The following is a 27223-nucleotide window of genomic DNA, read 5'->3' on the forward strand; positions in this document are numbered from 1 at the left end:
AAATAAATAAAATGGTTGAGGATTTTGCTGAAGATATTTAGCATTAGAAAAATGCTTATGTTTTCATGGAAGAGAAACAGTAGACAAAAGATGCTGCACTTTTCAGATTTTAAATATTTTGATACAGTATGCCAGACCAATGATAAAATATATTTTCTCAGTTTCATCTATAGACACTGACAAAGGACGGAAGCCGTGTACAGACCATAATTGTGAAACTTCCAAAAGATTATCTAAGGTATGTTATATGCTGGTGGAGAAAGAAGTAAAAAGTTGATGAAAATGCCCAGTGTTTATGCATCTTAGCTCTTTGTAAAGTACTGAGGGCCCCACAGTGAAGATGTCAACAGTAAAAGTAAAGCTTCACCTCAGCAAAATAAGAAATCAATATATTGACATTTGAGAAATGCTTTGAAATTTGCTGTTGTATAATTGGTTATATAAAGAATGATTTTTCATTTATATAGCCTTCTTTTGTATGGCTAATTTATAATTATTATTTAAGAGAAATCGTAGCTGGAGTTTTTCTAGTTATTTCAGTTTTCATAGACATCGGTATACTAGCCTTATACCATCTTTGCTAAATTCAATTTTTATAATAGTTATTTCATAAATACTTTTATGTAATCATCACAGCCTTATGAGTACATATAGGGTTACATCTTTCATGTTTTTATTTGTTATCTGATTTCATTTGAATGACTATAATCAGTGCAAATTTGAATATATGCGATGAGAGTGGAGACTATTTTGTCTCTAGACTGAAAGCATTTAGTCTTTCACAATCAAGTCTGATGGTAGCTGTACTTTTTCATAGATGTCTTTTATCAGAGTGAAGAAGTTATCGCCTATTCTTTATTTATTTGATCATATTATTAATGTGGATTAAATTTTGTCTAATAATGTTTTATGATTTTTTATGAAAACATATCTGCCTTATATTTTTTAGAGTCCTATTTTTTTTCTGTTTCATATACTCCCTGTTTATGCAATGTGTGTTACAGAGTTTGTAGTCACGTTTTAAAACTGCCACAACAGCAATTCATGTACCAATTATTTCAACATTTTAGTGGAAAATTATAGAAGTAATTTTAGATTAAAGTCTATTATAATATACAAACATACAGCACAGTATCACTGGTAGGGATGTTGACACTGATATAATCTAGTGCTTTTGTTTAGATTTACCTAGTTTACTTGTGTCCACTCCTGTTTTAGGTTCTATACAACTTCCTCACTTAGCTAGTATGACATATTCACTCCTGTAGTAATAATGTAGCACAGTTCTATACTTTCTGGGTCTTTGTGGTGCCTTTTATAATCACAATTCTATGTCTTCTGTCTCTCCCAGTTTCTTCCCTAACATCAGACATTTTAAAGTTACATTATTTTAAAAGCTTTTCTAGAAGTTCATTCAAGATGATACATAAATCAGTAATTACCACCTTATATTAATATGCCATGGTGTATGTATATATGTATATGTATATATTTATGTGTGTGTTTAAAATTATGTTCCGTATATGAGAGAGGCCATGTGGTACTTATTTTTCTCCTTATTATCCTTTCCTTTATCTTTCATGTTCCCCTCTGTCCCCTCTCTTTATATCCCATCTTCACCAATAGTTCCAGGTTGATTTTAAAAAAAAAATATATAGATAGATATGTACATACACACACGCACACCATATGAGAGAGAAAACATTTGTCTTTCTCAGCCTGGTTTATCTCAACTAATCTGATGATCTCCATTTCTGTCCTTTTTCCTGAAAATGGCATAATTTCATTCTTACTTATAGGTGAACAGTGCCATTATTTATATATACCACATTCTTTATCCACTCTTCTATAGATGGGCACAGTCATGTTCCACATCTCAGTTATCTTGAGTAGTGCTGCACTAAATGTGTATGTGTAGTTTCTTTTTGTAATTCTGACTTAGATTTATTTGGAGGTACATCTCTAGGAGCGATGTAGATGGATCATGAGTAGTTCTATTTTTAGTTTATTGAGGAACTGTCATACTGGTTTCTGTAGTGGCTGTACTAGTTACTTTCCACCAGCAGTGTAAAAGACTTCATTTTACCCTTATCCTCACCAGTATTTGTGTCGTTTGTTTTCTTGATTGTAACCATTCTGACTTGAGTGAAATGGAATGAAATCCTAGTTTAATTTTTTTGTTATTTGTTTGTTGGTTGTTTGAAATAACACACTGTGGTCAAAAGCTGGCCTTGAGTTTATGGCAGTCTTCCTGTCCCCTCCTCCTGAGTTCTGAGATTCCTGATATGTGCCACCACGTACCTTTTTATGTAGATTTTTCAATGTAAAAATTTTTATTCTCTGAGAATTTCATACATGTATACAATGTATTTTGATTATATCACCCTATACTCACTGCCAACGCTTTACAGACCCCCTCATGTACCCCTCCCAACTTCATGTCCTTTTTCTTTTTTGTTAAATCCATGGAGTCTAATTAGTGCTGCTCATATGCACATTGGTGTAGTGCCTCCCACTGGAGCATTGTCATCAGGGGTCACACCCCTAAAGAAAACTGACTTCCCCTCCCCAGAAGCAATCAACTCTAAATAGATCCTCAGCTCATGGTGGGGGCTCATGTGCTTTCCTCCACCCATGCTGGAATGTTGACTGCCTTGATCTTATGCAGGTGTTGTGCAGGCAACCACAGCTGCTGTTTAGTTCATGAGTGCAGTGGTCTTGTTGTGTCCAGAAGTCACTGTTTAGTCCCTGTCCTCTTGGCTCTTACAGTCTCTCCACCACCTCCTACCTGATGTTCCCTGAGCCTTGGAGAGATAATTTTGTGTTATATAGTTTCCCATTTATGGCTGAACATGCCATATACACTTATTTTTTGTACTTTAAGCAGTTGTGAGGCTGTATTAACTGTAATCTACTGCACGAAAAGACTTCTCTGAGGAGGACTGAGAGTTGGACTAATCTATGGGCATGAGAAAATTTTATAAAGTTTGATACCATGCCCATTTAGCAAAATAATGATAGTAGATTCTCCCCCTTAGGCCTATGAGCTCTCCAGTCACGGGCTCTTGCCCAGATTTACAATACCAGGCAAGAATTTCCTCCTAATGAATGGATCTTAAATCCAGTCTGAAAGAAGATAACAAAGAGCAGGGATTGGTATGATTAATATTATATAAATTTTCATCCTACCAAAAGCAGTGTATAGATTTGATGCAATCCCCATCAAAATTCCAATGAGATTCTTTACAGAAATTGAAAAAATATCTTAAAATTCATATAGAAGTTTAAAAGACCCTGAATAACCAAATAACCCTGAACATAAGAACACTGCAGGAGATATCACCATTCCTAATTTCAATTTATAACAGAAATGGTACTGGAACAAAACAGGCACACTGATCAATGGAATGGAATTGAGGACCCCAGATACAAGTTGTGTACCTATACCCTTTTGATTGTTGACAAAGATGCTGAAAATATACATTGGAGGAAAGACGGCATCTTTAACAAATGATGCTGGGAAAACTGGTTATCTACATGTAGAAGAATGAAACTAGATCCCTATTTCTCATCCTGACAAAAAAAAAAAAAAAAAAAAAAAAAAAAGAATTCCAAATGGGATCAAAGACCTTAGTGTTAGACTCTGAAACTTCTAGATGAAAGGGTAGGAGTACACTGGAGGATATAGGCTCAGTTAAGGACCTTTTGCACAGGATCCTGGTCACACAGAAAAGAAGACCAACAGTTGACAAGTGGGACCTCATGAAATTTAAAAGCTTTTATACTGCAAAGGAACTCAAGAGTCAGCCTACAGAATGAGAAATCTTTATCAGCTATATATTTGACTGAGGATCAGTGACTATAATATACAGTGAACTCAGAAAACTAAATGAGAAAACGAACAACACAATTAAGAATTGAGAATGGATCTAAACAGAGGATTCTCAAAAGAAGAAACACAAATGGCTTAGAATATTTTTTAAGATATCGAACATCTTTAGCCATCAAGGAAATGCAAGTTAAATCTGCTTTGGAATTTCATCTTACCCCAGTCAGACTAGCTAAGATTAAGTAAGCAAATAAATACTAGTGAAGATGTGGGGGGACCCCCCATTCACTGTTGGTTGGTGGGAATGCAAACCGATGGAGTCACTAAGGAATCTACATGATGGTCTTCAAAAAGATAGAAATAGATCTACCATTTGACCCAGCTCTAACACTCCTGGGCATATTCCCAAAAGATTCTGTATCTTCCTTCAGAGATACCTGCTCATCCATGTTTATTGTTGCTCTGTTCACAATAGCAGGAAATGGAAACAACCTAGATGTCCATCAACTGATGAATGGATAAAGAAAATGTAAATATATACAGTGGAATTTTATTCATTTGTAAGAAAAATGAAATCATGAACTGTACGGGTAAATGAATGGAACTGGAAAAGATACTGAATGAGGTAACCTAGACCCAGAAAGTCAAATGCCACATGTGTGCTCATGTGGATCCTAGTATAAAATCTTTAGATTTGTGTGTTTAACTTGTAGAATCTATAGACACCAGGGAACTAAAACTAGAAAGGGACCTTGGGGATTATTTTAATGGGAGGGTAGTCTTTATACACTTTCAGCTTGTATTTACTTGCTGGCTAAGGATGTTGAAACATATTTTTCATATATTTATTAGCCATTTGTTTTTCATCTTTTGAGAATTGTCTGTTCCTTTGCCCAATTATTGATTGGATGATTTGTCATTTGAGTATTGTTGTGTTTGGAATATGAAACCTCCCTCATTGACTCACATGTTTGAACACTTGTTCCCCACTTGATAATGCTGTTTGGCCTGGTTGTGGAACCTTTAGGAGGTGGAGTCTCACTGGAGGAAATGGGTTGCTGGGAGTGGACCTTGAGATTTTATAGCCTGGTCCCCCTTCCTGTTCACATTCTCCTTTTTAAGTACAGATGTAGTATGACCAGGCAGCCCCGTGCCCCTGCCATCATGTGTTTTTTACCATGATGATCTGTATCCCACTGGTACTGTGAGACAAAATAAACTCTTTCTCTTTTAAGCTGCTTTTGTCAGGGCATTTTATCACAGCAATAGAAAAGTGACCAAAACAAGTATTTAAAATTTTTTAGATATCTGGACTGGAGAGATGGCTCAGCAGTTAAGAACATTGGCTGTTCTTGCAGAAAGCTCGGGTTTGAATCCCAACACTCCCACCCACATGGCAGCTAACAACTGTCCATAACTCCAGTTCCAAGGAATCCAACATCCTCTTCTATCCTCCATGGCCATTGCACGACACGGGTACACTTACTACATGCAGGCAATACATGCATACACATAAAATAAAAATAATAAATAAAATAGTTTTAAAATTTTCAGAAATCAAAATTTTGGATACCAGTCCTCTGTCAGATGTGTAGTTGATAAAGATTTTCTCCCATTCTTTAGGTCATACCTCCACTCTGATAGTTTCCTTTGCTTTACAGAAGCTTCTAAACTTCATGAAATTCCATTTTACAATCCTATCAGTTTTCTGACTGATTGAAACCCATGCTTTTCAGAAACTTGCATGTGCCTTGATCTTGAAGTGTTTTCCCCTAGTAGCTTCAGATTTTTTCATCTTACATTGAGGTCTTTCTTCAATTTTTAATTGATTTTTGTACAGGGTGTGATAGAGAGAGCCAGTTTTATTCTACATGTTCTGTTTCCCCTGCACCATTTAGTAAGGGGGCTGTATTTTCCTCAATAGCTTTGACACAGGAAGAAGAACTGGTGTTTAATTTTAAAAAAAGGAATAAAAGAGAAGAATTGTGAAGAATAGTATGAAAATGGAGAGGAAATAGCAAGGAAATAAAAGATGACTGCCCAACAGTGAATTAGGACTTTACTTTCTTTGGGGGATATTTTAATTTTAATGTATGGTGAAGCAAAGGATTTATTTCTTATAAATTTTGTGTCCCCAAACTCTGGTGAATTCATTTATTCTAGCACAATTAATTAAGGCAGGTGTGAAATCTTTTGAGTTTACTACTTATAAGATTATTTCATCTATGAACAGAGATGATTTTACATTTTTTCTTTCCAAATTGAATTGTCTCTTTTATTTCCATATTTGTTGTGTTTATGACACCCAATACTATTTTAAGTAAAAGAGGCAAATTCAGGAATTCTGATCTTTGGTTTCGTTATGGAGGAAAGTGCTTCAATCTTTCCACATTCAGCTAGCTGCACTTCTATAAGACCTTTGTTATGCTAATTTCCTGTTAGTTCCTGTTATTCTTAATAGTTTCATCATAGAAACATGTTAATATTTTAAAATATTTTTTCTACCATTAATTGAATAAACAGGTTTTTTTTTAGTTTTTTATTGAATTTTTCCAATTTTCATACAATATAATTTGATGGTGTTTAGATCCCCATCTATACCTCCCCTTACTGCCCTCCTACTCAGTTTAATGGACACTGTCATATATGTATAATAAGACCTATAAAGTCTAATTTGTGCCCCAAATGCCCTTCAAATGTGGGTCCATCCATGAAGCATGGCTAACCTATCATGAGTCCCATCCTTGTAAGACACTTTCTCTCCTCCTCCCAGCAGCCATCAGTTGCTACAATTAACTTGGGTTTTGTTGGGGTTTGTTACACAGTTCCTTGTTTATACTGGGGTTTTTGAGCTTGCATGGGACTTGTGCATGCTGTAACCACTGCTGTGAGTTCATACGAGTAACTTTCCAGCTGTCTAGAAATCTCTGTTTCCTTGTGGTCATCTACCAACTCTGGCTCTTACATTCTTTACCACCTCCTCTTTTGCAATGATACCTGAGCCTTTGGAGGCAAAAGTTTTGGTATAGGTGTCCTACTCTGGGATAAGCATGCTGCAGCCTCTTGTTTTCCACACATGGACCAGTTGTGGGTTTCTGTGTTAATCATCATCTGATGCATAAGGAAACTTCTCTGGTGAGAACTGAGAGATGCATTAATCTATTGGTGTAATAATAAATCATTAGGAACCAGTTTAATATAACTATTTTGTAGAAAACTAGTATTAGGTCCTTCTTTATGTCTTATGACCTGTCTAGCCTCAGGTTCCCAAGCTTGATATCAGTGTCAGGTATGGGTTTTATCATAGGAAACAGACCTTAAATGTAATTAAAGACTGGTTGGTTACTCCCAAAATATTCATGACACTGTCGGATCCGTGTTCATATCCAGCTGGACCCACTGTTATTGTAGTTCACAGGATTCACAGCAGGGTAGGGCATATCCAGCCAGACCAGCTATTATTGTAGTTCACAGGATTCGCAGCAGGGTAGGGTTCAGATTATTTTTTTCCTTTTGGTAGTATGCATAGCACCTTCCACCACTGTGGATGCTAGCTTAGTAGAGATAAGGCTCTAAAGTCAGCACCAGCTTGATTTCTCCTTGTTTGTTCTACAGCTCATGTACATGGTATATTCACCAATAGGGTCTTACCATCCAGTTCTGGTGGATAACTGAAGGCAGGGACAATGGCCAATATTGTTTGGAACCCCTGGTCAATGGTTTATAGAGAGAGAGTCCATTCTTGGCATTGAGGTTTTTTTCCATTAGCATATAATGTCTAGAAGGGGTAGTGTCCCCCTGTTATAAGGTAACGCCTTTTAATCTCTTTCACACTGTATATGTATATACTTTAAGAAGTTTCTGTAGTGGTAGGTTTCCATTTGACTTTTTCTAAAGACCTTTAGTGTTATTTGTCCTTCCCCATTCTCCCTCCTCTGCCCTATTGTCCCATTCGCCAGCCCACTTAACCCTTCCTACTATAATGTTCCCCTTTCCCCCTTCATATCACAGTGTTCTACCTCCTATCCCAGGAAGCCACCCCATCATGGCCATTTATTAGTTCCTGAAATCTTTGGATTTTCACATTGAAAATCCAGTTGTATGATACATTATCGTGATAAATCTGTGTATGCTAGCTGGTCAGTGACAGTGAGAAAGGAGCTGGAGACCTGCTCCTCACTGTTGTCTGTAGCCACTGAAGGAGTTCTTTTCAGAGACATCACCTAAAGTGAGGCAGGATTGTTGACTTCACCACAGAAAAGAATTTCTGGACAAGTCACTTTGAAACAGAGTTGTAGCTTATTAAAAAGACATTTAAATATGGCTTTAAGTATGGTAGATAATATGAGAGATGCTTAAGAAAAGGAGAGTACACACGAAGACATGGATCATGCCTCATTGACTTGCTTTAGTGGCTTTGCAGTCACCTATGTAAGCTCTTAGTGACTTCTGAAGTACGTCTCAAAAAGTAATCTTTTTTATTTTTTGCTAATGAGATTACAGGGTAGTTTCTGGAAGTTTCTGGAATACTATGCCAGGATTATAACAGGTCACAAGGGTTGCAAAGGAAATTAAGGTGTTTCTACTATAAATGAAGTTTAGTTTTGTATGTGGGATTATTTGAATGTTTTGGGTTTATAGATTAGAAAAGTGTGAGACCATACAAAGGACATGTATGCTTAGGGAGTAAGCATGGTTCATAGCTATTTTTTTTAAGTCTTTTTGAGCCCCAGCTATCCTGGAACTCACTATGTAGACCAGGCTGGCTGTGAACTAATAGAGATCAGCCTGCCTCTGCTTCCCTAGTGCTGGGATTAAAGGCGTGCGCCACCACACCCGGCTGGTTCATAACTATTTTAACATTCTTATTTGAAATCTTTATATAGAAGAAATACTGTCTCTATGCAGGCCACCTTATCATAAATGCTCATTGTGCAGAATCCTTGGCTCTCAGCTGGCGAGAGACTTCAGACAGTCTCTGCTGAGGGGTACTCTTCCCCTCTCATATTGCCTTTATTTTTCCCATTTTAAAATTCCTGCCTCAATTTCCCCCTGTGAAACTTTGATCCTTTAAACTTTAGGTATGATTATAAGTGAAGATGCGTTTTCTATAACTTCTTCACTGCTAATCTAAGTACAATATTAGGAGGTCTAAATCTGGAGGTTGAGGGAATCATCATTTGATGGGAATCTGGAAGAAAGGATATCATTACTCAGGCATTGAAACCATGTAAACAATAAAGCATGTGGCAGATTATTATGCCTGATTCCAAGATTAGCCCCCAAAATAGCAGAGCCTTTTTTACCATGAGGTATGTGATAATCATGATATTCATAAGTCATTAAAGCTTAAGGCAGAATCTCCCAGAGATTTTATTTGGGGTGCAAATCTTGGATACCTGAGAAATACATTAACTAATACATATACAGCATCCTACTTTAATAATGGCATAGGTTCTCTTTGGGCTGTTGTTGGGATGTCAGGGCCATCAGGTCTAGTAGGGCTACTGTCCTCATCATCTTAACTTTTGAATGTAGGAATGAGCGCCCTTGGTCTGTAAACATACATACTAGTGGTTATATATTGAGACTATAGCAAAACACAAAAGAATTCCAAAAATCCAATTGTGGAAGTGATTAAAAGGGAAATAATGTGAGCTTATAATTGTTGAGTGTATATGCCAGTAATGTCTAAAAGTAAAACAATAATGCAAGCAAAAATAGGATAAGGTTACAACGATTGATCGTTCATATATCAGATTTACCTTTGCATTTAAGAAGTTAAGATGTCCTTTTCACTTGTTTGAAGAGAAATTTTAAGTATTTAAACAGATGCTCTTGAGGCTATGGAGACTCAGAAGGGAAAGATTTTATTCTAGAGAATAAATCTTTGGGTTCTTCTAGTCTGAGTATGGTAGAATTTGACTACTTTGAGAAGATGTCAGCAAATACAGTATCTTTATATCCTCAACAGAGAAGTGTTTGAGTAAAATCTAATTGTTGATTCTTTCTTCAAAATATACCTGTTCCTTGTACTAGGTTAAAGAAAGATGGTGACTTAGTTTCACCTCTTGAATTATTACAGAGACAATAGACAAGTCCTGATGACTTTTTGGATAGTGGACCTCATGGGCCTTTCTCTCTATATGAAATGCACAAGTGATTAGAACAATCAATGTGCCATGAATCTTTCGGTATTTTATTTTTAACTTATGTGTATGAGTGTTTTGCCTGCATGTATGTAAGTATACTTGTGTCATGCAATGTCTGCAGAGACCAGAAAAGGGCATCAAATTCACTGGAGCTGGAGTTATGAACAGTTGTTAGCTGCCCTGTGTATGCTGTGACCAAACATGGATCCTCTGCAAGAGTTGTAAGTGCTCTTAACTGCTGAGCCATCTTTCCAACCCCTCAATATTTTATTTTATTCTGTTTGGGGCAACAGAATCTTTACTCCTTTTGAATTCACTAGCCATTTTTAGTCATTCTGTTTCCTTGCTGGGAGGCCCATTCTTCTGTGCTTCTCTTTATGATGGGCATATATGTAATTCTTGGAAAGAAGCATAAAATATTTATGTAGCCTAATCAACCACATTGTTTTAGCTGTTACAGTGTGTAAGTGTCCTAGCTATCCATCCTAGTTATTTTAGTTAAAACCTAGCTGGCATTTTAGGTTAGGACTCCCAGTATAATGCCTTGTTATTAGGCTATAGAGAGGAGAATTCTCAAGGCTGAGGCTGACAATAATAACTTTGCTGACTCTGGGGGTTTCCTTTATATTACTGCACAGTATGTTTAGGAAGGGATCTTAGGTTATCAATGAAAGCAGAAAACAAAACCCCCATATAGAAAAATAAAAATTAACTTTAGGGAATGGCAATAATGACCTGAGGTGTGCCTCAGTCCTTATCTATAGTCACTTGAGTAGGGCTTTCATTAGAAAGCCTTAGGTAGTTTCTCTTCAAAGACAGCCCTGAAAGGTGCCAAAATCCTATCCCCCAAGGGTGGGACATCCTCCTTATATTAGTTTCCCTCTTTGAAGTTGGAGGAAAAGCTATATTTTCTTGGAACTCATCTGGGGACAGTTCTTTTCCATTACCCTGGTTTCCCACAGCTAGGGCAAGCATTAATGGCCTTTAGAGTCTTCTGCCTGGGGCTTCTCTAAGGGGACAGGTTCTTTTCTGCCTGGCAAAATGTGTTATTTCCCAGGACTAAGGTATTAATTGAGTTTATTCTTTTTCCTGTAATCTTATCCCCTTCTCCTTTGGAATGTATTTATTCTGTTGCTTTTGTTGAAAAGCCAAATTTAAAAGTTAACCTGGAATTTCTATTACCCACTGCCCGTGTTTGCAGGTTCCTCCTAATGTATAGAACAGACTGAAGAAATAAACACATAGCAAAATTTGACCTTTGGAGAAAAATTATAACCTGTGTTTATAGTAAACAGAATCATTGTGTACCATCATTTTTAAAGTTTTGTCTTCCTTAAATCTTTTTTTGTGACTTAACCATTTGCTGATATGCTTATGCTTTCTAGTTGTCCTCATTTCTGTTTCCATTTTGGAATTATCCTTTACTTTAGAACAAAACTGTTATCTGAAATCTTTCTTTGTCTAAAAACATTTCTTTTTCCTTTTAATCTTTTTTTAAAAAATACTTTATTTATTATTTTTATGTGTGATGAGTATTATGCCTGCATGTATGTAAGTGCACCCATGTTATACAATGCCCACGGAGGACAGAAAAGAGGCTGTTGGATCCCCAGGAACTGAAGTTACAGACAGTTGTTAGCTGCCATGTGAGTGCTGGGAATTCAATCCGGGTCTTCTGCAAAAACAGTCAGTGTTCTTAACCGCTCAGCCATCTCTCCAGCTCCACCCCCCTTTAATCTTCTTTACCAAAAATACATTTTTCTGCATGTAGGTAAGTGCACCCATGTCATACAATGCCTGAGTAGGTAAGAAGAGGCTGTTGGATCCCCTGGGACTGGAGTTATGGACAGTCGTTAGCTGCCATGTGGGAATAACCAGTGTTCTTAACCACTGAGCCATCTCTCCATACACACATACACATAAAATTAAAAATAAATAAATAAAATTAAATTTTTTCATATATATATGTATATATATATATAACTGTAGATCAGTTTTTCCTTAAAATTGTGTTTATTTGTGTGTGTGTGTGTGTGTGTGTGTGTGTGTACGTATGTGTGGGGGTGGGTTTTTTATTTGTGTGTGTGCTTGTGTCATGACATGTGGAGGTCAAAGATAATTTTGTGGATAATTTTGATTCTGTCCTTTCCCTTTTGTGTGGTTTCTGGGGCACAAGCTGAAGTCACTAGGCTTGAATGGCAAGTGCCTTTACCGCTTGGAGAATCTCACTGACCCCTGTTCTTGCTAGATATCTTTTTCTCCTATACAAAATTTAGAAAACATGTTTGTATGTGTGTCGGGGGAGGGTCTATGTGAATCTCTGTGGGTGTGTGCATACTGTAAGCATGACAAAACAAAGGTCAACACTGGGTGCTTTCCTCTATTGCTCTCTACCTCATTTTTTCCTGATACAGAGACTCTCGCTGAGCTGGAACTTTTCATTTCCACTGGATTACCTGGCCAGAGGGTCCCCATGATCCGCTTGTCTCTGTCCCCCTGGCATTAACGCTATAGGTTCATGTTGCCATATATGGACTTCTACATTGATGATGGGGATCCAAACCCAGTTACACAATGTATAGTCATATAGACATGCCTAACAACTGGCAGAAATTCCACTTTGGCTCCTTGAACTCGAGAGTATACTTTAAAAAGCCAACTGAAGTCACTAAAACTGCCCCTATCTCAGGAAAATTGTAAATCAAAGGATAATACATTCTTGGGAGGATTTTAGAGATCAAATCTATTCTCAAGACTTGAAAGATGAAGGGACGGTACTTCTCCTGCATCCCCATTTATTTTCTGCTTGATCTAGAAGCATGCTGGGATTATTACAGCCTTAGCCAAGTGGTGATAGTGACTCCAAGGGCTCCTGCCGTCAAGATTAGTTTCATTGTGTGTACAAATTAAAACACCATCAGATACTTGTATGCAGATAGTGATTTGGCAATTGCCATTTTCTCTATCCTTGTCATAGAGCCCACCAGTAGAAGCTGGCTTTCAGCCAAGGTACTGTTACATTTTGCATTGCTGTCATCAAGTACCTGACAGACAATTCAAGGAAGAGTGTTTAGTCTGACTTTCAGTTCTAGGGGATACATTCATCATAGCGGGGAAGGTGACAGGAGTGAGGGGGTCCAGGTTACACTGCATATTCAGTCAAGAAGCAGAGGGTGAATAGGAACTGATGCAAGGCTATGAAACCTCAAGCCCATCCACAGTGATCCATCTTCTCTGGCAAGACTCTACCACCTAAAGGTTTCACAACCTTTCAAAACAGTACCACCAGGTGGGGACCAAGGGTTCAAATCCATGAGCCTTACAGAGGACATTTTATGTTCAAACCACAACAGCTGGTAATGGCCAACCAGATACATGTCCCCTCTAGGCCTATGTACTAATTTAGTTTACAGGGATATTGGTTGCCTTTCCCTTCCACAAGATATCACATAGTCTACTGTACTGCTAGCATTATGCTAATAAGAATTAGTGAGTGGAAAAATAGCAAATACTCTAGATTTATTTGTCAGGCATTTTTTATATCACAGACTAGGAAATAATATTGAAATTCATGGATATTTTGTATCAATGAAACTTTCAGGGTTCTTGTGGTAATGTGGTATATTAAGCTGTATAGCTTTTTCTCCAACTAAAAATGAGGTACAATGCTTAATGGACTAATTTGGATATTGGAGATAGCATAGTCCTCATTTGGGTGTGATACTATGGCCTGTTTATATTGCTTGGCGCTTAAATAGCCAGTGTGCAGATAGTCTCAACTCAGTCATTAGGAGAAATATGATTTAAAAATTGATGAAAGGTTGGAAAAGAGATAAGTGTTGGAGCTATTGTCTCATGTGACTCCTTGTGAAAAAGCAAAAAAAGATTTTAATAATCACATGGGTAAGATGACCAATTTTGTGGCTACCAGTCAGTCTTTTTCCTCAGCTACCCCGGCCATTGCCTAGTAGGCCTATGAACAAGGTATTGTGGCCAGGATGGAAGTTTTGTTTGTTATCAGCAACATGGGCTTCCAGTTACCAAGGCAGACTTGTCTGCAGCCACTTCTGAGTACCCAGTCTGCCTGTAGGAGAAACCAGCACTGAACTCCATGTTGAGCTCTGTTCTATAACCTACCTGGTGGTGATTGTATAGATCACTTCTTCCTAGAAGGAGGAGCTTTTTGTTATTACTGGAGTAAGTGCTTACTTCAAATACGGGTTTACCATCTCTCTGAGCAATTCATATAACAGAATTACTCTCCGTGGGCCTACTGAATTCTTTAGTTCTATGGTATTCCACACAGAATTGCTTCTGGTTTTTGTTGTTTTGTTTTGAGACAGGGTCTCATTCTGTAGTTCAGGCTGTTCTGAAATTCATTATGTAGCCCAAGCCAGCCTGAAACTCACAGCAATGGATCCTCTATTCTTGCCCCCCCCCCAGTGCTGTAATTACAGGCATGTACCACCTCACCTGGCTAACAGTAGTGCTTCTGACAAAGGAATTCACTCACAGTACATGAAGTGTGGCAGTGTGACCATGGTTCCAAATTACAGCCTATAAGTTTATTTTGTGAACTACAGATGTGTCAGTGTAATTTATATATGATGTAAAGAGGAGTTGAAGTTAGTTTTCCACTTGCGAATTTCCAGTTTTCCCAGTATAATTGTTTTTTTATTGAACAAATATTTTATAATTGCTATTTTTTATTGACTTAGTCTTTACATTTTTGGTAATAATCTGATCATACTGGTCTATTTCTGAACTCAGTTCTGTTCCATTGATCCCTGTTTACTCCAGAACTGCAGCTGTTTTGATTACTGTAGCTTTATACCAAATCAATGAGGTGCTGCCAGTTCTCCAACACTATTCTTATTCAAAATTGCTTAGTCTAATTTGGTTAATTTTCATTTCTGAATAAATAGAAAAATCAGTAACTCTACAAAAGGTAGGGTTGAAATTAGATTGGCAGTATGTATAGTCTGTAAATATGTTTGGTCAGAATTGGGAGTTTTAGCGCATTTGTTCTTCCCATCTGTGAATTTGTGACATTATTCCCATTTATAGCCTCTTTAATTTTTCCTGAATTATACTTTAGTTTTTTTAATTTGTGTAGATCTTACACATAGTTTGCTTAACTTTATACCTTTTTGTGTTTAATAGTAATGTAAATATTTTAAAATTTAGTTTATATTTGATGATATATAAAATACATTCCATGTTCATAGAATATAGCTAGACATTATTTTTAAAGTTTGTTTTTATTATTTTAAATTACATGTATATGTGTCTGTATGTCTCTAGGTATGTGCAAGTGAGTACAGTTCCTGTGGAGGCCAGAAGCCTTGAATTCCCTGGAGCTGGCATTACTGCTGTTGTGAGCTGCCTGATATGGGTTCTGGGAACCGAACTGTGTCTCTTGCAAGGGCAGTGCACACTCTTAACCAGTGAGCCATCTCTCCAGGCCTTGACTGTGCTTTTAAATTCAATTGACAGTGTTCAGTTACAGTTAATTAGGTTTGCTTTTGAGGGTTTCTGTCTGCTGTCTTGCTATTTCTTTCCTGTATCTCATCTGTTTGTTCATTCTGCCTTGTTTTCACTTACTGTGCCTAAAGAAACTTTCTTTCAAAATTTTGGTGGTTCCTGTATTATTAGATACCATGTTTACTGCTTTATGGATTATTTTTGATCGTTGTGTTACATATATTTACTCTGGTTTTCTGTTCTTTATGTTATATGTGTTCAATATTTTTTCTCCTTTTTAAATGAATTTATTGTGAATTTCATACAGTATATTTTGATCATATTTAGATCTTCTCCCATATCTGCACCACCCTTACTAAGTCCCATTAAGTTTTTTGCATATATATGCATGCTTATAGAGTCAGGGTTTGTCCCTAAATGCCTTTTGATATAGGTTCATTCACTGAAGCCTAGCCAACTTACCAAGACTCTCACCCTTAAAAGAGACTGACTCTCCTCTTCCCAGCAGTCATCGGATGCCAGTAGTTCCTCAGGTAGGGATAGAGTTTCTTACCTACTTTACCACATCTATTCTGGGATTTTTTTTTCACTTGAGCTTACAAATTGGTTTTGAGGATGCTGTCATCATTGCTGTGAGTTCATGTGAGTAAATGACCAGATACCTGGAAGATTGTGTTTCCTTGTCATCCACCACCCCTGGCTCTTACAGTCTTTCCACTCACCTCTTCCACAATGATCTCTGAGTCTTGGGAGGCAGAAGTTTGGTATAGGTGTCCTTTATAGGGATAAGCAATCTGTAGTCTCTTATTCTCTGTATGTTCAGTGTGGTTCTCTGTATTAATTACCATCTGCTGAATAAGCAAGTTTTTCTGCTGAGAGTTGAGAGATGCATTAATCTAGGGTATAACAGCATTAGGAGTCAGTTTAATACTGTGTCTATTTAGTAGAATAATAGCTTTAGGTTCTCTCATGACCTATGAGCTTTCTAGTCTCAGGTTCATGGACCTGATATCACTAATAAGCTGCTGGTTGCCAACTTGACACACCTTTGGTAGAGGAAACCTCAAATGAGGAATTTTCTCTGTTGGACAGCCTGTGGTCATGTCTGTGTTGCATTTTCTTGATTATTGATTGATGTGGGAAGGCTCTGCCACTATGGGTGATGCCACCCCTGGCAGGTGGTCCTTGGATGTATTAGAAAGCAGGCTGACCACAGGCCAGAGAAGCAAGCCAATAAGCAGGATTCCTCTATAGTCTGTGCTTCAGTTCTTGCCTCCAGGTTCCTGCCTTGAGTTCCTTCCCTGAATGATCTGGTATTTCTGTAGGAGGGTATAGTGTCTTTTGGGTATATGCCCAAGGGAGATATGGCTGGGTCATATGGTAGACCAATTTCTAGCTTTTTGAGGAATCTCTACACTGAGTTCCATACTGCCTGTACCAGTTTATACTCCCACTAGCAGTGGATAAGAGTTTCCCTTTCTCCACATCCTCACCAACATTTATTGTTGCTTGTTTTTGGATATGAGCCATTCCAAGTTGGGTAAGGTGAAATGTTAAAGTAGTTTTAACTTGCATTTTTTGATGGCTAAAGATTTTGAACACTTATAAAAGTATTTCTCAGTCATTTCTGTTTTATCATTTAAGAACTCTTGTTTTAGTTCCTGATACTAGTTTTTAATTTTTTTTATTTTATGTGTATGAGTGTATTGCCTCCATAAATGTTAGTGTACCTGTGAGGTGCACTGCCAACAGAGGTAAGAAGAGTGTGTCAGATTCCCCTGGAATTGGAGTTATAGTCAGTTATTAGCCACCATATGGGTGCCGGGAATTGAACCTGGGTCTTCTGAAAGAGCAGCCAGTGTTCTTAACCACTGAGCCATCTCTCCAGACCCCCAGTTTTTAATTTTATTGTTTAGTTTTTTGAATTTTTTAGATACTAACCCTCTGTCAGATGTACAGCTGGTAATTTTTTTTCCCATTCTGTAGGTTGCCTCTTCACTTGAATGATGGTGCATTTGTAGTATAGAAGCTTTTTGAATTTCATTAGGTCCTTATGATTTTCTCAATTTCTCAGGATCTGTTGTGTTGTAGTCCTTCCCTTTCCATCCCTCAGTTTGTTAATCTGTGTCCTTTCTCTTATTCTTTTGGTTAATTTGGCTAAAGTTTTGTCAACCTTGTTAATCTTTCAAAGAATCAATTATTTCTTTCATTATCTTTGCATTATTTTCTTCATTTCTAGTTCATTAATTTCAGCCTTGACTTTATTTACCTCTTCCTGTCTACTCTTTTTAGGCATTGTTTGCTCTTGGTTTTCCAAGGCCTTCAGGTACATCATTAGTTTATTTGTGTGAGATATTTCTAATTTTCTGGTGTAGATGCTTAGTGCTATAAATTTTCCTCTTAGGACTGCCATCTTTGTGTCCCATAGATTTTGAAATTTTGTATTTTCATTTTCATTCATTTCTAGGAATTTTTTACATTTACTTCTTGGTTTCTTCTGTCATGCAAAGTTCAGGAGTGTATTGTTTATTTTCCATGAGTTTTGTACTTTTCCCATTTTTATTGCTGTTGATATTTAGCTTTATACCTTTGTGGTCAGACAGAATACAGGATGATACTTCAATTTTCCTAAATTTGTGGAGACTTGCTTTGTGTCCTCATATGTTGGAGTTTTAGAGAAAGTTCCATGTGGTGCTGAGAAAAAGTGTATTCTTTGGTGTTTGGGTGGAATGTTCTATAGATGTCTGTTAGTTCCATTTGATTTATGGTGACATTTAACTTTAGGATTTCTCTGTTTAGTTTTTGTTTGGTTGACATGTCTATTGGTAACACTGGGGTATTGAAGCCACCCAGTATCATTGTGTTGGAGTCAAAGTATAATTTTAGATCTAATAATGTTTCGTTTATGAAACTGGGTTGCCGTGTGGTGCATGTATGCTTAGGATTATAATACCTTCCTGGTGCATTTTTTCCCTATTGAGTATGAGGAGACTATCCCTGTCTTTTCTGACTAGTTCTGATTTAATGACTATGAGATACTAGATTAGTTACGCTCATTTATTTCTTTGTTCTGTTTTCTTGGAATATCTTTTTCCATCCTTTACCCTAAAGTAGTGTCAATCATTGTTGGTGAGATGTGTTTCTTGGAAGCAACAACTTGATGGATCCTGTTTTCTAATACAGTTATTCTGTGTCTTTTTATTGGATATATGAGACCATTAATATTGAGAATCATTATTAACAAATATTTATTAATTCCTATTATGTGCTGTTTTCTTAAACACTCCTTTGGTTGACTGTTCTGGGTTGATTCTTTATGTCTTCATAAGAGTCTTTAATCTTCTCTTCAGACCAAAGTAGTCCATCCAGTGTTCTCTGTAGAGTTGTGAAGCAGCTAGCTTGATAGAATGATAGAATTACCTCTTAAAGACACAGTTACAGTGCCAGTTAGATGGCAATAGCCTGGAGGGCTGGGGCAGAGTCCTCCAGAAGGCAGTATATGCTTTGAATCAGTATCTACAGTTTCTCCTATAGCCAGGATTCACGGGTCTAGGAATCAAGGGGTGGAAGTGGGAATGATTCCACTCACTATCAACCCTAGTGAGCCACTAGGAAAATTTTTGCTTCTTGTATCCTCGACTTTGCATTCTGCTGGCATAGAAGTTTTGGTTCCAGAGGAGGGAGTGCTTCTGCCTCCTCAACATTCCATTGAACTGGAAGCTAAGACTTCTTCCTGGCCACTTTGGGTTTCTGATGCCCTTAAGTCAGCAGGCTAAGAAAGGAATAACAGTATTAAGAGGGGTGATTGACCCAGACTACCAGGGGGAAATTGGACTGGTTCTCCACAATGGAGGTAATGAAGATTATGTCTGGAAGGCAGGAGATTCCTTAGGGTAACTTTTGGTGTCACCATGTCCTGTGATTAAGGTCAATGGGAAACTGCAACAACCCAATACAGACAGGACAACAAATGCCCCAGACCCTTCAGGGTTGAAAGGATGGGTCACTCCTTCAGGAAAAGAGCCAAGACCTGCAGAATTACTTGCTGTTGGTGGAGGAAATATAGAATAGGTAGTAGAGGAAGGTGGTTATGAATACCAACTTAGGCCATGTGACCAGTTGCAGAAATGTGGATTGTAATTGACATGAGTATTATTGTCCTATTTGGTTAAGAATAGGCTTGTGCATGTATACACATAAGTTAAGCAGATACTTGTGTTATTCTTTTTTGAATGTGTAATTGAGATAAGTGTTAAATGGTTAAGTGTTGTGAACCAATATGATCATATTGGGTTATGAGATACTAAAGGAGTAAGCATTCCTCGAAGACCTTATCACCTACTCTAAGATATATAGTGCATTGGTTATTGTATGATGGGATAGTCATATCATGTTAGATGAAATTATGACCTCAACATTGTTTTCATTTGAAAATTAAGCATGACATAGAGAGATGATGTTGGGTGTCAAGTTGACAAGGGGTGAGCTTGTGATGGCTAATCCTGGGTGTCATCTTGACTGGATCTGGAATTTACTGAATGAGAGTGATCTTGTTGATTGGATCATCTGAAGCTGGAAGACACACCCTAAATGTGGGTGTTACCTTCTGATGGCAGCTTGTATAAAAGGCCATGGCAGAGGAGACAGCTTTGCTTTTTGCTGCTTGCCTTCTCTCTCACTAGTGAGTTCGTCTTGCTGCTGTAGACTGAAGACTGGCTGATCTTTTGGAATTCATCAGACCTTCAACACCTGATTGGGACTACTGAGACATCCAGCCTTATGGACTGAGCAACTATGGAGTCTCAGCCTCTCCAGTGTGGTGCAGCCATTGTTGGACTACTTGTACTCTGTCCTGTGAGCTAAGCTGATAAATCCCTATGCATATATATTCATTCTACCAGTTCTGTTTCTTTGGAGAACCTTGACTAATACAAGCTGGTTTTGTGGACATAAAAAAAATATAAAATCTTTTTTATCGTGGAAACTTCTTTCTCTCTCCAATTACAACTAATAATTTTTCTGGTTATAGTAATCTTTGTTTTTTCTTGACTTGTATGACATTGGTCCAAGCCATTCTGGCTTTTATATTCTCCATTGAAAAGTCAGCTATTATTCTGATGAACCTGCCTTCATCTGTGATTTGATGTTTCTTTCTTGCAGCTTTCGTTATCTTTTCTTTGTTTTGTATGTTTAGTGCTTTAACTATTATATGCCATGAGAAGTTTCTTTTTTGGCCCTGTCTTCTTGGTATTCTGGATGCCTCTAGTATCTTGATCACTATCTCCCCAGATATTGGGACTTTTTTCTATGATTTTATTTAAAATATTTTCTGTGTCTTTGACCTGGGTTTCTTTTCCTTTCCTCTCTGCCTATGATTTGTAGCTTGATCTTTTTACAGTGTCCCAGAAGTCTTGCATATTCATTTTCTGGCTTATTTTAGATTTGACATTTTCTTTGATTTTGTGGTCATTTACCCAAGCTTGTCTTCAAGGTCTGATATGCCTTGTTCCTTTTCCTCCACTTCTTTTTTGCTTCTTTTCTCTAAGCTTTTTGTTTGTGTTTCCAAGTTACTCATTTCAAGTTGTGTTTCTGTTTTGATTTTCTTTAGAGATTCTATCTCTTTATTGAATTCTAATATAATGCTTTGAATTGATTTAGTTGTTTCATTCAACTGTTTATGTTTTCATTCTTCTTTCATTCTTTTATTCATCTCCTCTTTTCTTGGAACATATTTTAATTGCTACTTTGAAATCACTGTCTTGTGCATCTGCTAGGTTGCCATTTTCAGGAAACATTATCATATGGGTATAAATTTATTTAGTACACATACTGAGTATTCTTACTATATTTTTTGGTTCTATTTTTTTAATGAGACCTTGTCATTTGTACTTGTATAGTTAATGGTGTTTCTTATGGGTAGGTGGTCTCATATTTATTGATTGGTTTTATGTATCTTTGTTTGCTATTTTTTAAACTTCTCAGGTTATATCCCAGCTGCATAGTTTTTGGTGTTCAATTTTGGGCCCACTTTATATTAATGTGCAAATGGGCTGTGAGAAGGGGTCTCAATGAAGCTAGGGATAGATGCAACTTTTGAGTTGAAATTTGAGGGTTGACTCCTCCTGGTCCTGGAACAGCAGAGTAAGCTGGGTGGTTGTAGGTGAACAGATTGACTGATAGGTCAAACTGGGAGAGCTCACAGATCTTGGGCCACAAGAGAACAAGGCAAATCAGGGAAAGGTCCAAGGGGCACCCAAGTGTCCTGACAGAGATGACATGGTGATGGCAAAGCACAGGGAGGTATATGAAAGGGAATTCTCCACAGTAAATCTGAAAAGGCTCCCAAATCTGTGGGTACACAAGGTTTCTTGAGCAGACCAGAATTAGAGGGGTAGCAAAGGGAAGTGTAGGGAAGGGAATACATATCAGAAGGTCTTGGAAAACATCCAGGTGTACACAAGAGTCCTGTTGGAGCTGAAATGTCAGACCTCAGCTAGGTGTGGAAAGGAAGCTTCTCTGGGTAGGGTAGGGAATGCTTCCAGTGGCATGCAAGGGTCCTGGAAGAGCTCAGGTAGTGATGGTAGAGCACAGGGGTGTATGGGAAAGGAAACTTACCATGACAGGTTTGGGAAACCTCTCTGATCTGGTGGTTCATAAAATTACTGACAGAAAAGAGAAGACTGGGAGGTGTGGGAGTGGGACTGCACTCAGAGACTGTGAAAGCCCCAGGGAATATGCAGATGTTCTGGCAGAGCTTAGATTCAGAGCCCAAGGAAGTTATGGGAAAGGAAACTCACCAGGGCAGGGTTGGGAAAGTGCCAGCAACATGCACTGGTGTTGGCAGAGCTGAGATGATAATGACGATGATGGTGGCAGTGGTGGTAGAATGCAGGGATGTGTTAGTTCTTTGAGAATCTGGTAGAATTTGGCTGTGAATCCATCTGAACCTAGGGTTTTTTTTTTTTCTTGCTTTTTCTTTTTCCTTTAGTTTGGAGATATTTTATTACTGCTTCACTCTTGTTGCTAGTAATAGGTAGACTTAAGTTATTTATTTAATTTTGGTAGGTTGTATGTATCTGAATTTTTTTTTTAGATTTTTCAGTTTTAGTGGAATGTAGATTTTTAAACATATGCCCTCATGATTGTCTGACTTTTATTGGTATCTGTAGTACTGTCTCCCTTTAATCTGTAATTTTGTTAATTTATAACTTCCCTCTCTTTCTTTTGGTTAATTAGCTAAGTGTTTGTCAATCTTGTTTATCTTTCAAAGAACCAGTTCTTCATTTTTTTAATTAAAAAACTTTTTTTCTTTTCTATTTTGTTTATTTCTGCCCCGGTAGTAATTATTTTCCCATTTACTTCTTTGGGGCTTGGTTTTTCCTTATTTTTCTGAGGCTTTAAGTTGCATCATTAGGCTACTTATTTGACATCTCAAATATTCTTATGTAGGAACTTAGGGCTATAAACATTTCTTCTTAGAACTGCATTCATTGTATCCTATAGCTTTTTGTATGTTGTGTTTTCATTTTCATTCAATTCTAGAAAATTTTTGCTTTTTTATTTCTTTCGGGACTCATTCAGCATTCAGTAGTGTGTTGCTTAATCTCAACTAATTTTTATAGTTTCTGCATTTTCTCTTGTTTTCTATATTTAGCTTTATTCCCATTGTGGTCAAATAGGTTACAGGATATAGTTTCATTTTTTTTATTTGTTAGGGCTTAATTTTGTCCTAATATATGATTTATTTTAGAAAAAAATTCAGGCACTGCTGAGAAAAATATGTATTCTCTACTACTTGAGTTGAGTGTTCTATAGCTGTTTTATTTGACACATCCTATTAGTTCCAATAGTTCTCTTTTTATTTTGTATCTGAATCACCTATCTGTGGCAGATAGTGAGGTATTAAATTTACCATGTATAACTGTGTAGGAGTTCGTCTGTGGCTTTAGATCTATCAGTGTTTGTTTTATGAAATTGGGTGCACCCTAATTGAGATGTACATGTTTAGAACTGTAATATTTTCTTGGTGGATTATTCCCTTTAAAGTATGAAATCACCTTTGCTATCTCTTGTGATTGGTTTAAGTTTGAAGACTACTTTGTCAAATATTAGAACTATTCTGCCAACTTTTTTCTTAGCTCCACTGCTAGAAATACATTTTCTACCCTTTTACTCTAAGGGTTAGTGTCTATCCTTGATGGTAAGGTGTGTTTCTTAGAGGCAACAAAAAGATCCAAGTTCTCTTATCTATTAGGCTAATTTAGTTTTTTTAATTGTGGAATTGAGACAATGTTCAGCATTATTGACAGATCTGTTTATACTTGCATTGTTGTTTGGCCATATAGGTTTCTTTTGTTTGTATGTCTTATGTTTAATTCTAGTATGCCTTTGTTTAGTTGAAGTTTGGTTCTGTTTATATTGTTGATGTAGCTCTTTTTTTTTTGCTCAAGTGTGAATAGTTAGTTGGTGTGTGATTCAGGTTCTCACTTTTGGTTTTTTATTGTTGGGACAGGATGGCTCCAAGCTGATTAGTGAAGTGCTCTCTGGTGGGGTGAAGGGAATTCAAGGCTATGGTATCCAGTGGCTGGGTAAAGGTAGACTAGTGAGGTGGTCTCAGGCAGGAAGATGGGGGGCATTGTAGAGCTTAATCTGGGGTGGGGTCAGCATGGAGAGAGTCTAAGTAGCTAGGAGGAATGGGTGTGAGCCCTGAAACTGGAGAAGGCAGCTTGTCTAGGTGCAGGAGTTCAGAATGCGGTGGGTGCGTTCTGGATTAGGAAGTTTATCCAGAAATTTGAGGTGGAAAGAGCAGGGGCCTGGACACAAGGCTGGAAGGGGGACAGTACTCAAGGAGAGAATGGAGATCTTCAGAGTGCAGAGGAATCAGGCCGCAGTGGCAGGGCCTGATTTACTAGGGTAGTATGTGGGTCTCTAACAGAAAGAGTGGGATGGTTCCAAAGTAGATGAATGGGCACTGTGTAATTTGAGCTACCAGAGGCCATGTCAGGTACTCTCAGGCTATCTCAGGGGATGGGTGGGTTCAAAGCCCAAGGAGAGGACATGGGAAGATGATGTGAAGCCCATAATAGCCAGTAGGGATGGCTGAGCCCTGGAGCAGTGGGAGGAACTAGAGATAGACCCAAAGCAGCAACAGGATTTAGGCTACTACTCCCCAAGCTGGAAGCATTTGCAGACCAACTCAGAGGGACAGGTGTATCCAAGGCCCATAGAGAGGGAATCATAATAAGATGTTACCCAGAGTATTCAAAAGGACTGTCTAATAGATATCTGCAGTGTTTAGTAGCCTTTAATGGAATTAAAACTCCAAATTATACTCAGATTTTGTATAATATATGATATTTGCTAACTGTCCAGAACTACCCATAATCTTATGTAATTGTTGCCTGCTGAGTTTGGTGGTCTAGTCTAGAACAAATACTAAAACCTTTCCATGTAGTTTTGACTGTTAACTTGGCAAATTCAATGAAGGAGATTAAGATGTTCAAAATAAGTTGTTCAACTTTTGTCTGAAGAAGCAAAAATATATTACAAATTGTTTATTGTGGAAATTGTTGCTTTTCCATTCCTGTAGCCTTTCACCAATAATTGTAGAACATATTGATTCATATGCACATACACTTATCTGTCCAATAAAGATTTGGGGAGTGGGGCTGGAGAGATGACTCAGAAGTTAAGAATACTGAATGTTCTTGCAGAAGACCTGGGTTCGAATCCCAACACCTACATGGCAACTAACAACTATCTGTAACTCCAGTTCCAGGGGATCCAACAGCCTCTTCTGTCCTCCATGGGCATTGCACAACATGGGTGCACTTACCTACATGTATGCAATGCACTCATAAACATAACATAAAAATATTAAAATATTTTTAAAAATATTTAGGGAGTAAATAAGAGGAATAGAGTCAAGAGATCCAATGTTTATTCAGTCATATATGTTTTTTTTCAAACTAGAACTTTAGTTTCAGAAAAGGTTTTATAATTATTATTCTTATGTCATTGATTTACTTTTATATTTGTAATCTTTTCCTAACTGAAAACCCCTCCATTGTAAATTTGATACAAAATTACTAACTACAAATCTACAGTCAACATACACAGTATAAGAAATTGTTATTCAATTTCTATATCTTCTCCCATTTTTATTAAATAAGACTTATCTTTCATTTTTAGAGGGGAATGGGGAATAGTAGACTAATTTTTGCCAGTCAGGTGTTCAGATGTAGATCACTGGATTTGTTACTTTTGTTTGTGGTGTTTTTATTCCTTTCTTGTTTTTTTTTGCATAGAATGGTAGAATTTTGAGTGATTATGAACATGTGTCCTTGAAGAGTTAATTCTTGTGTCACAATTAATTTTTTGTTATTTATTTTTATTTTCTCTGCATGAGTGTTATACATGCATGTATGTAAGTGCACCCATATCATGCAATGCCCAAGGAGGACAGAAGAGTGCATTGGATCCCCTGGAACTTGCTTTGTACATGGTTTTCCATGTGGGTGCTGGGATTCAATCCTGGGTATTCTGTAAGAACAGCCAGTACTCTTTAGCTGAGCCATCTCTCCAGCCCCTGTTGCTTCGTATTTAAAAGATATCAGATTATATATAATTAATTCTTTAAGTACTTCCTTAATAAATATATGTTTGTGCAAGGAAACACTGAGAAATTCACCTAGATTTATCAAAATCATAAAACACCATTTAGTCTATGAAGCCTGTGAAAAGATATAGGCAATTAAGTAATAGAGCAACAAGATTCATATTTATGTGGAGTTCAGTTTGTTGAAAAGCATTTTAATTATTTGTAGACCTTTTAATAGAAAGAATATACTTAGCATGATATTTAAAGTAGTCAGACAAGTTGAGGTGCACTATTAGTGGTTATAGATGAACATGTGTCCATTTGTCCTAGCTCCAGATTGGACTGAAGGTTCAGGTTGCTGTGGCAGAATGAAGGAGAACTTATTGTAGTGGGTTTGAATGCATAAACGTATCTCATGCTTTAATGCAGAGATGCTGTATTATTTGCTTTTCTGTTGTTGTGATAAAACGTGAGTAAGCCCACTTAGAGAAGGAAGATTTTATTTGGACTTACTGTTCCAGATGGAGAAAAGTCCATCATGGCAGGGAGGTATGGTGCTAGAGGCAGCCAGAGCAGAAAGCTGTGAGCTCATATCTTCACACAAGCACAGGAAGCAGAGAGAGAGAAACTGGAAGTGGGACAAGGCTTAAGAATTCTCAAAGCCTACCAGCAGTGACATACTTCTTCCAGCAAGGCCATACCTCCTAAACCTCCATAAACTTAGCAACTGGCGCTAAGTTTTCAAAAACTTGGAGTCAGTGGTAGATATTCTTTTTCAAACCATCACTGATGCTATCACTCATAGAAAAAGCATAAGCTTCTTGCTTTTTTGAGCATCCAACTCACAGTCATTATTAAATATTGAGGTAATCATAGATGAAAACCACATCTTATTTTATAAATTTGTTTTTAAAAATATTTTGGGTTTTGTTTTTATTTCTTATGTGTATGAGTATATTGCCTGCATGTATGTTAGTGTACCCATGTCTTGCAGTGCCTGCAGAGGTCAGAAGGGGTATCAGATTCCCTAGAACTAGAGTTACATACAGTTGTTGACTGTCATGTAGGTGCTGGGAATCAAACCCTGCTCCTCTGGAAGAGCAGTGAATTCTGAGCCATCTCTGTATCCCTTAAATTTGTTTTACAACAGAGCTCTAA

The 27223-nt window shown here is 37.4% G+C and overlaps 1 protein-coding gene across 3 annotated transcripts in view; it reads left to right on the top strand.

The window, feature by feature from the left end:
* Positions 1 to 27223, top strand: part of Zpbp (zona pellucida binding protein) — a 102335-nt gene that overhangs the window by 61111 nt on the left and 14001 nt on the right. For all 3 annotated transcript variants that reach the window (XM_029554167.1, XM_029554165.1, XM_029554166.1), the window contains one exon: positions 162 to 238. In XM_029554167.1, the coding sequence (XP_029410027.1) occupies positions 162 to 238 (77 nt within the window). The remainder of the gene's footprint in view (positions 1 to 161; positions 239 to 27223) is intronic.

The sequence above is a fragment of the Nannospalax galili genome, unplaced genomic scaffold (assembly GCF_000622305.1).
Source record: "Nannospalax galili isolate Female #2095 unplaced genomic scaffold, S.galili_v1.0 scaffold304, whole genome shotgun sequence".
Classification (NCBI taxonomy): Eukaryota; Metazoa; Chordata; class Mammalia; order Rodentia; family Spalacidae; genus Nannospalax; species Nannospalax galili.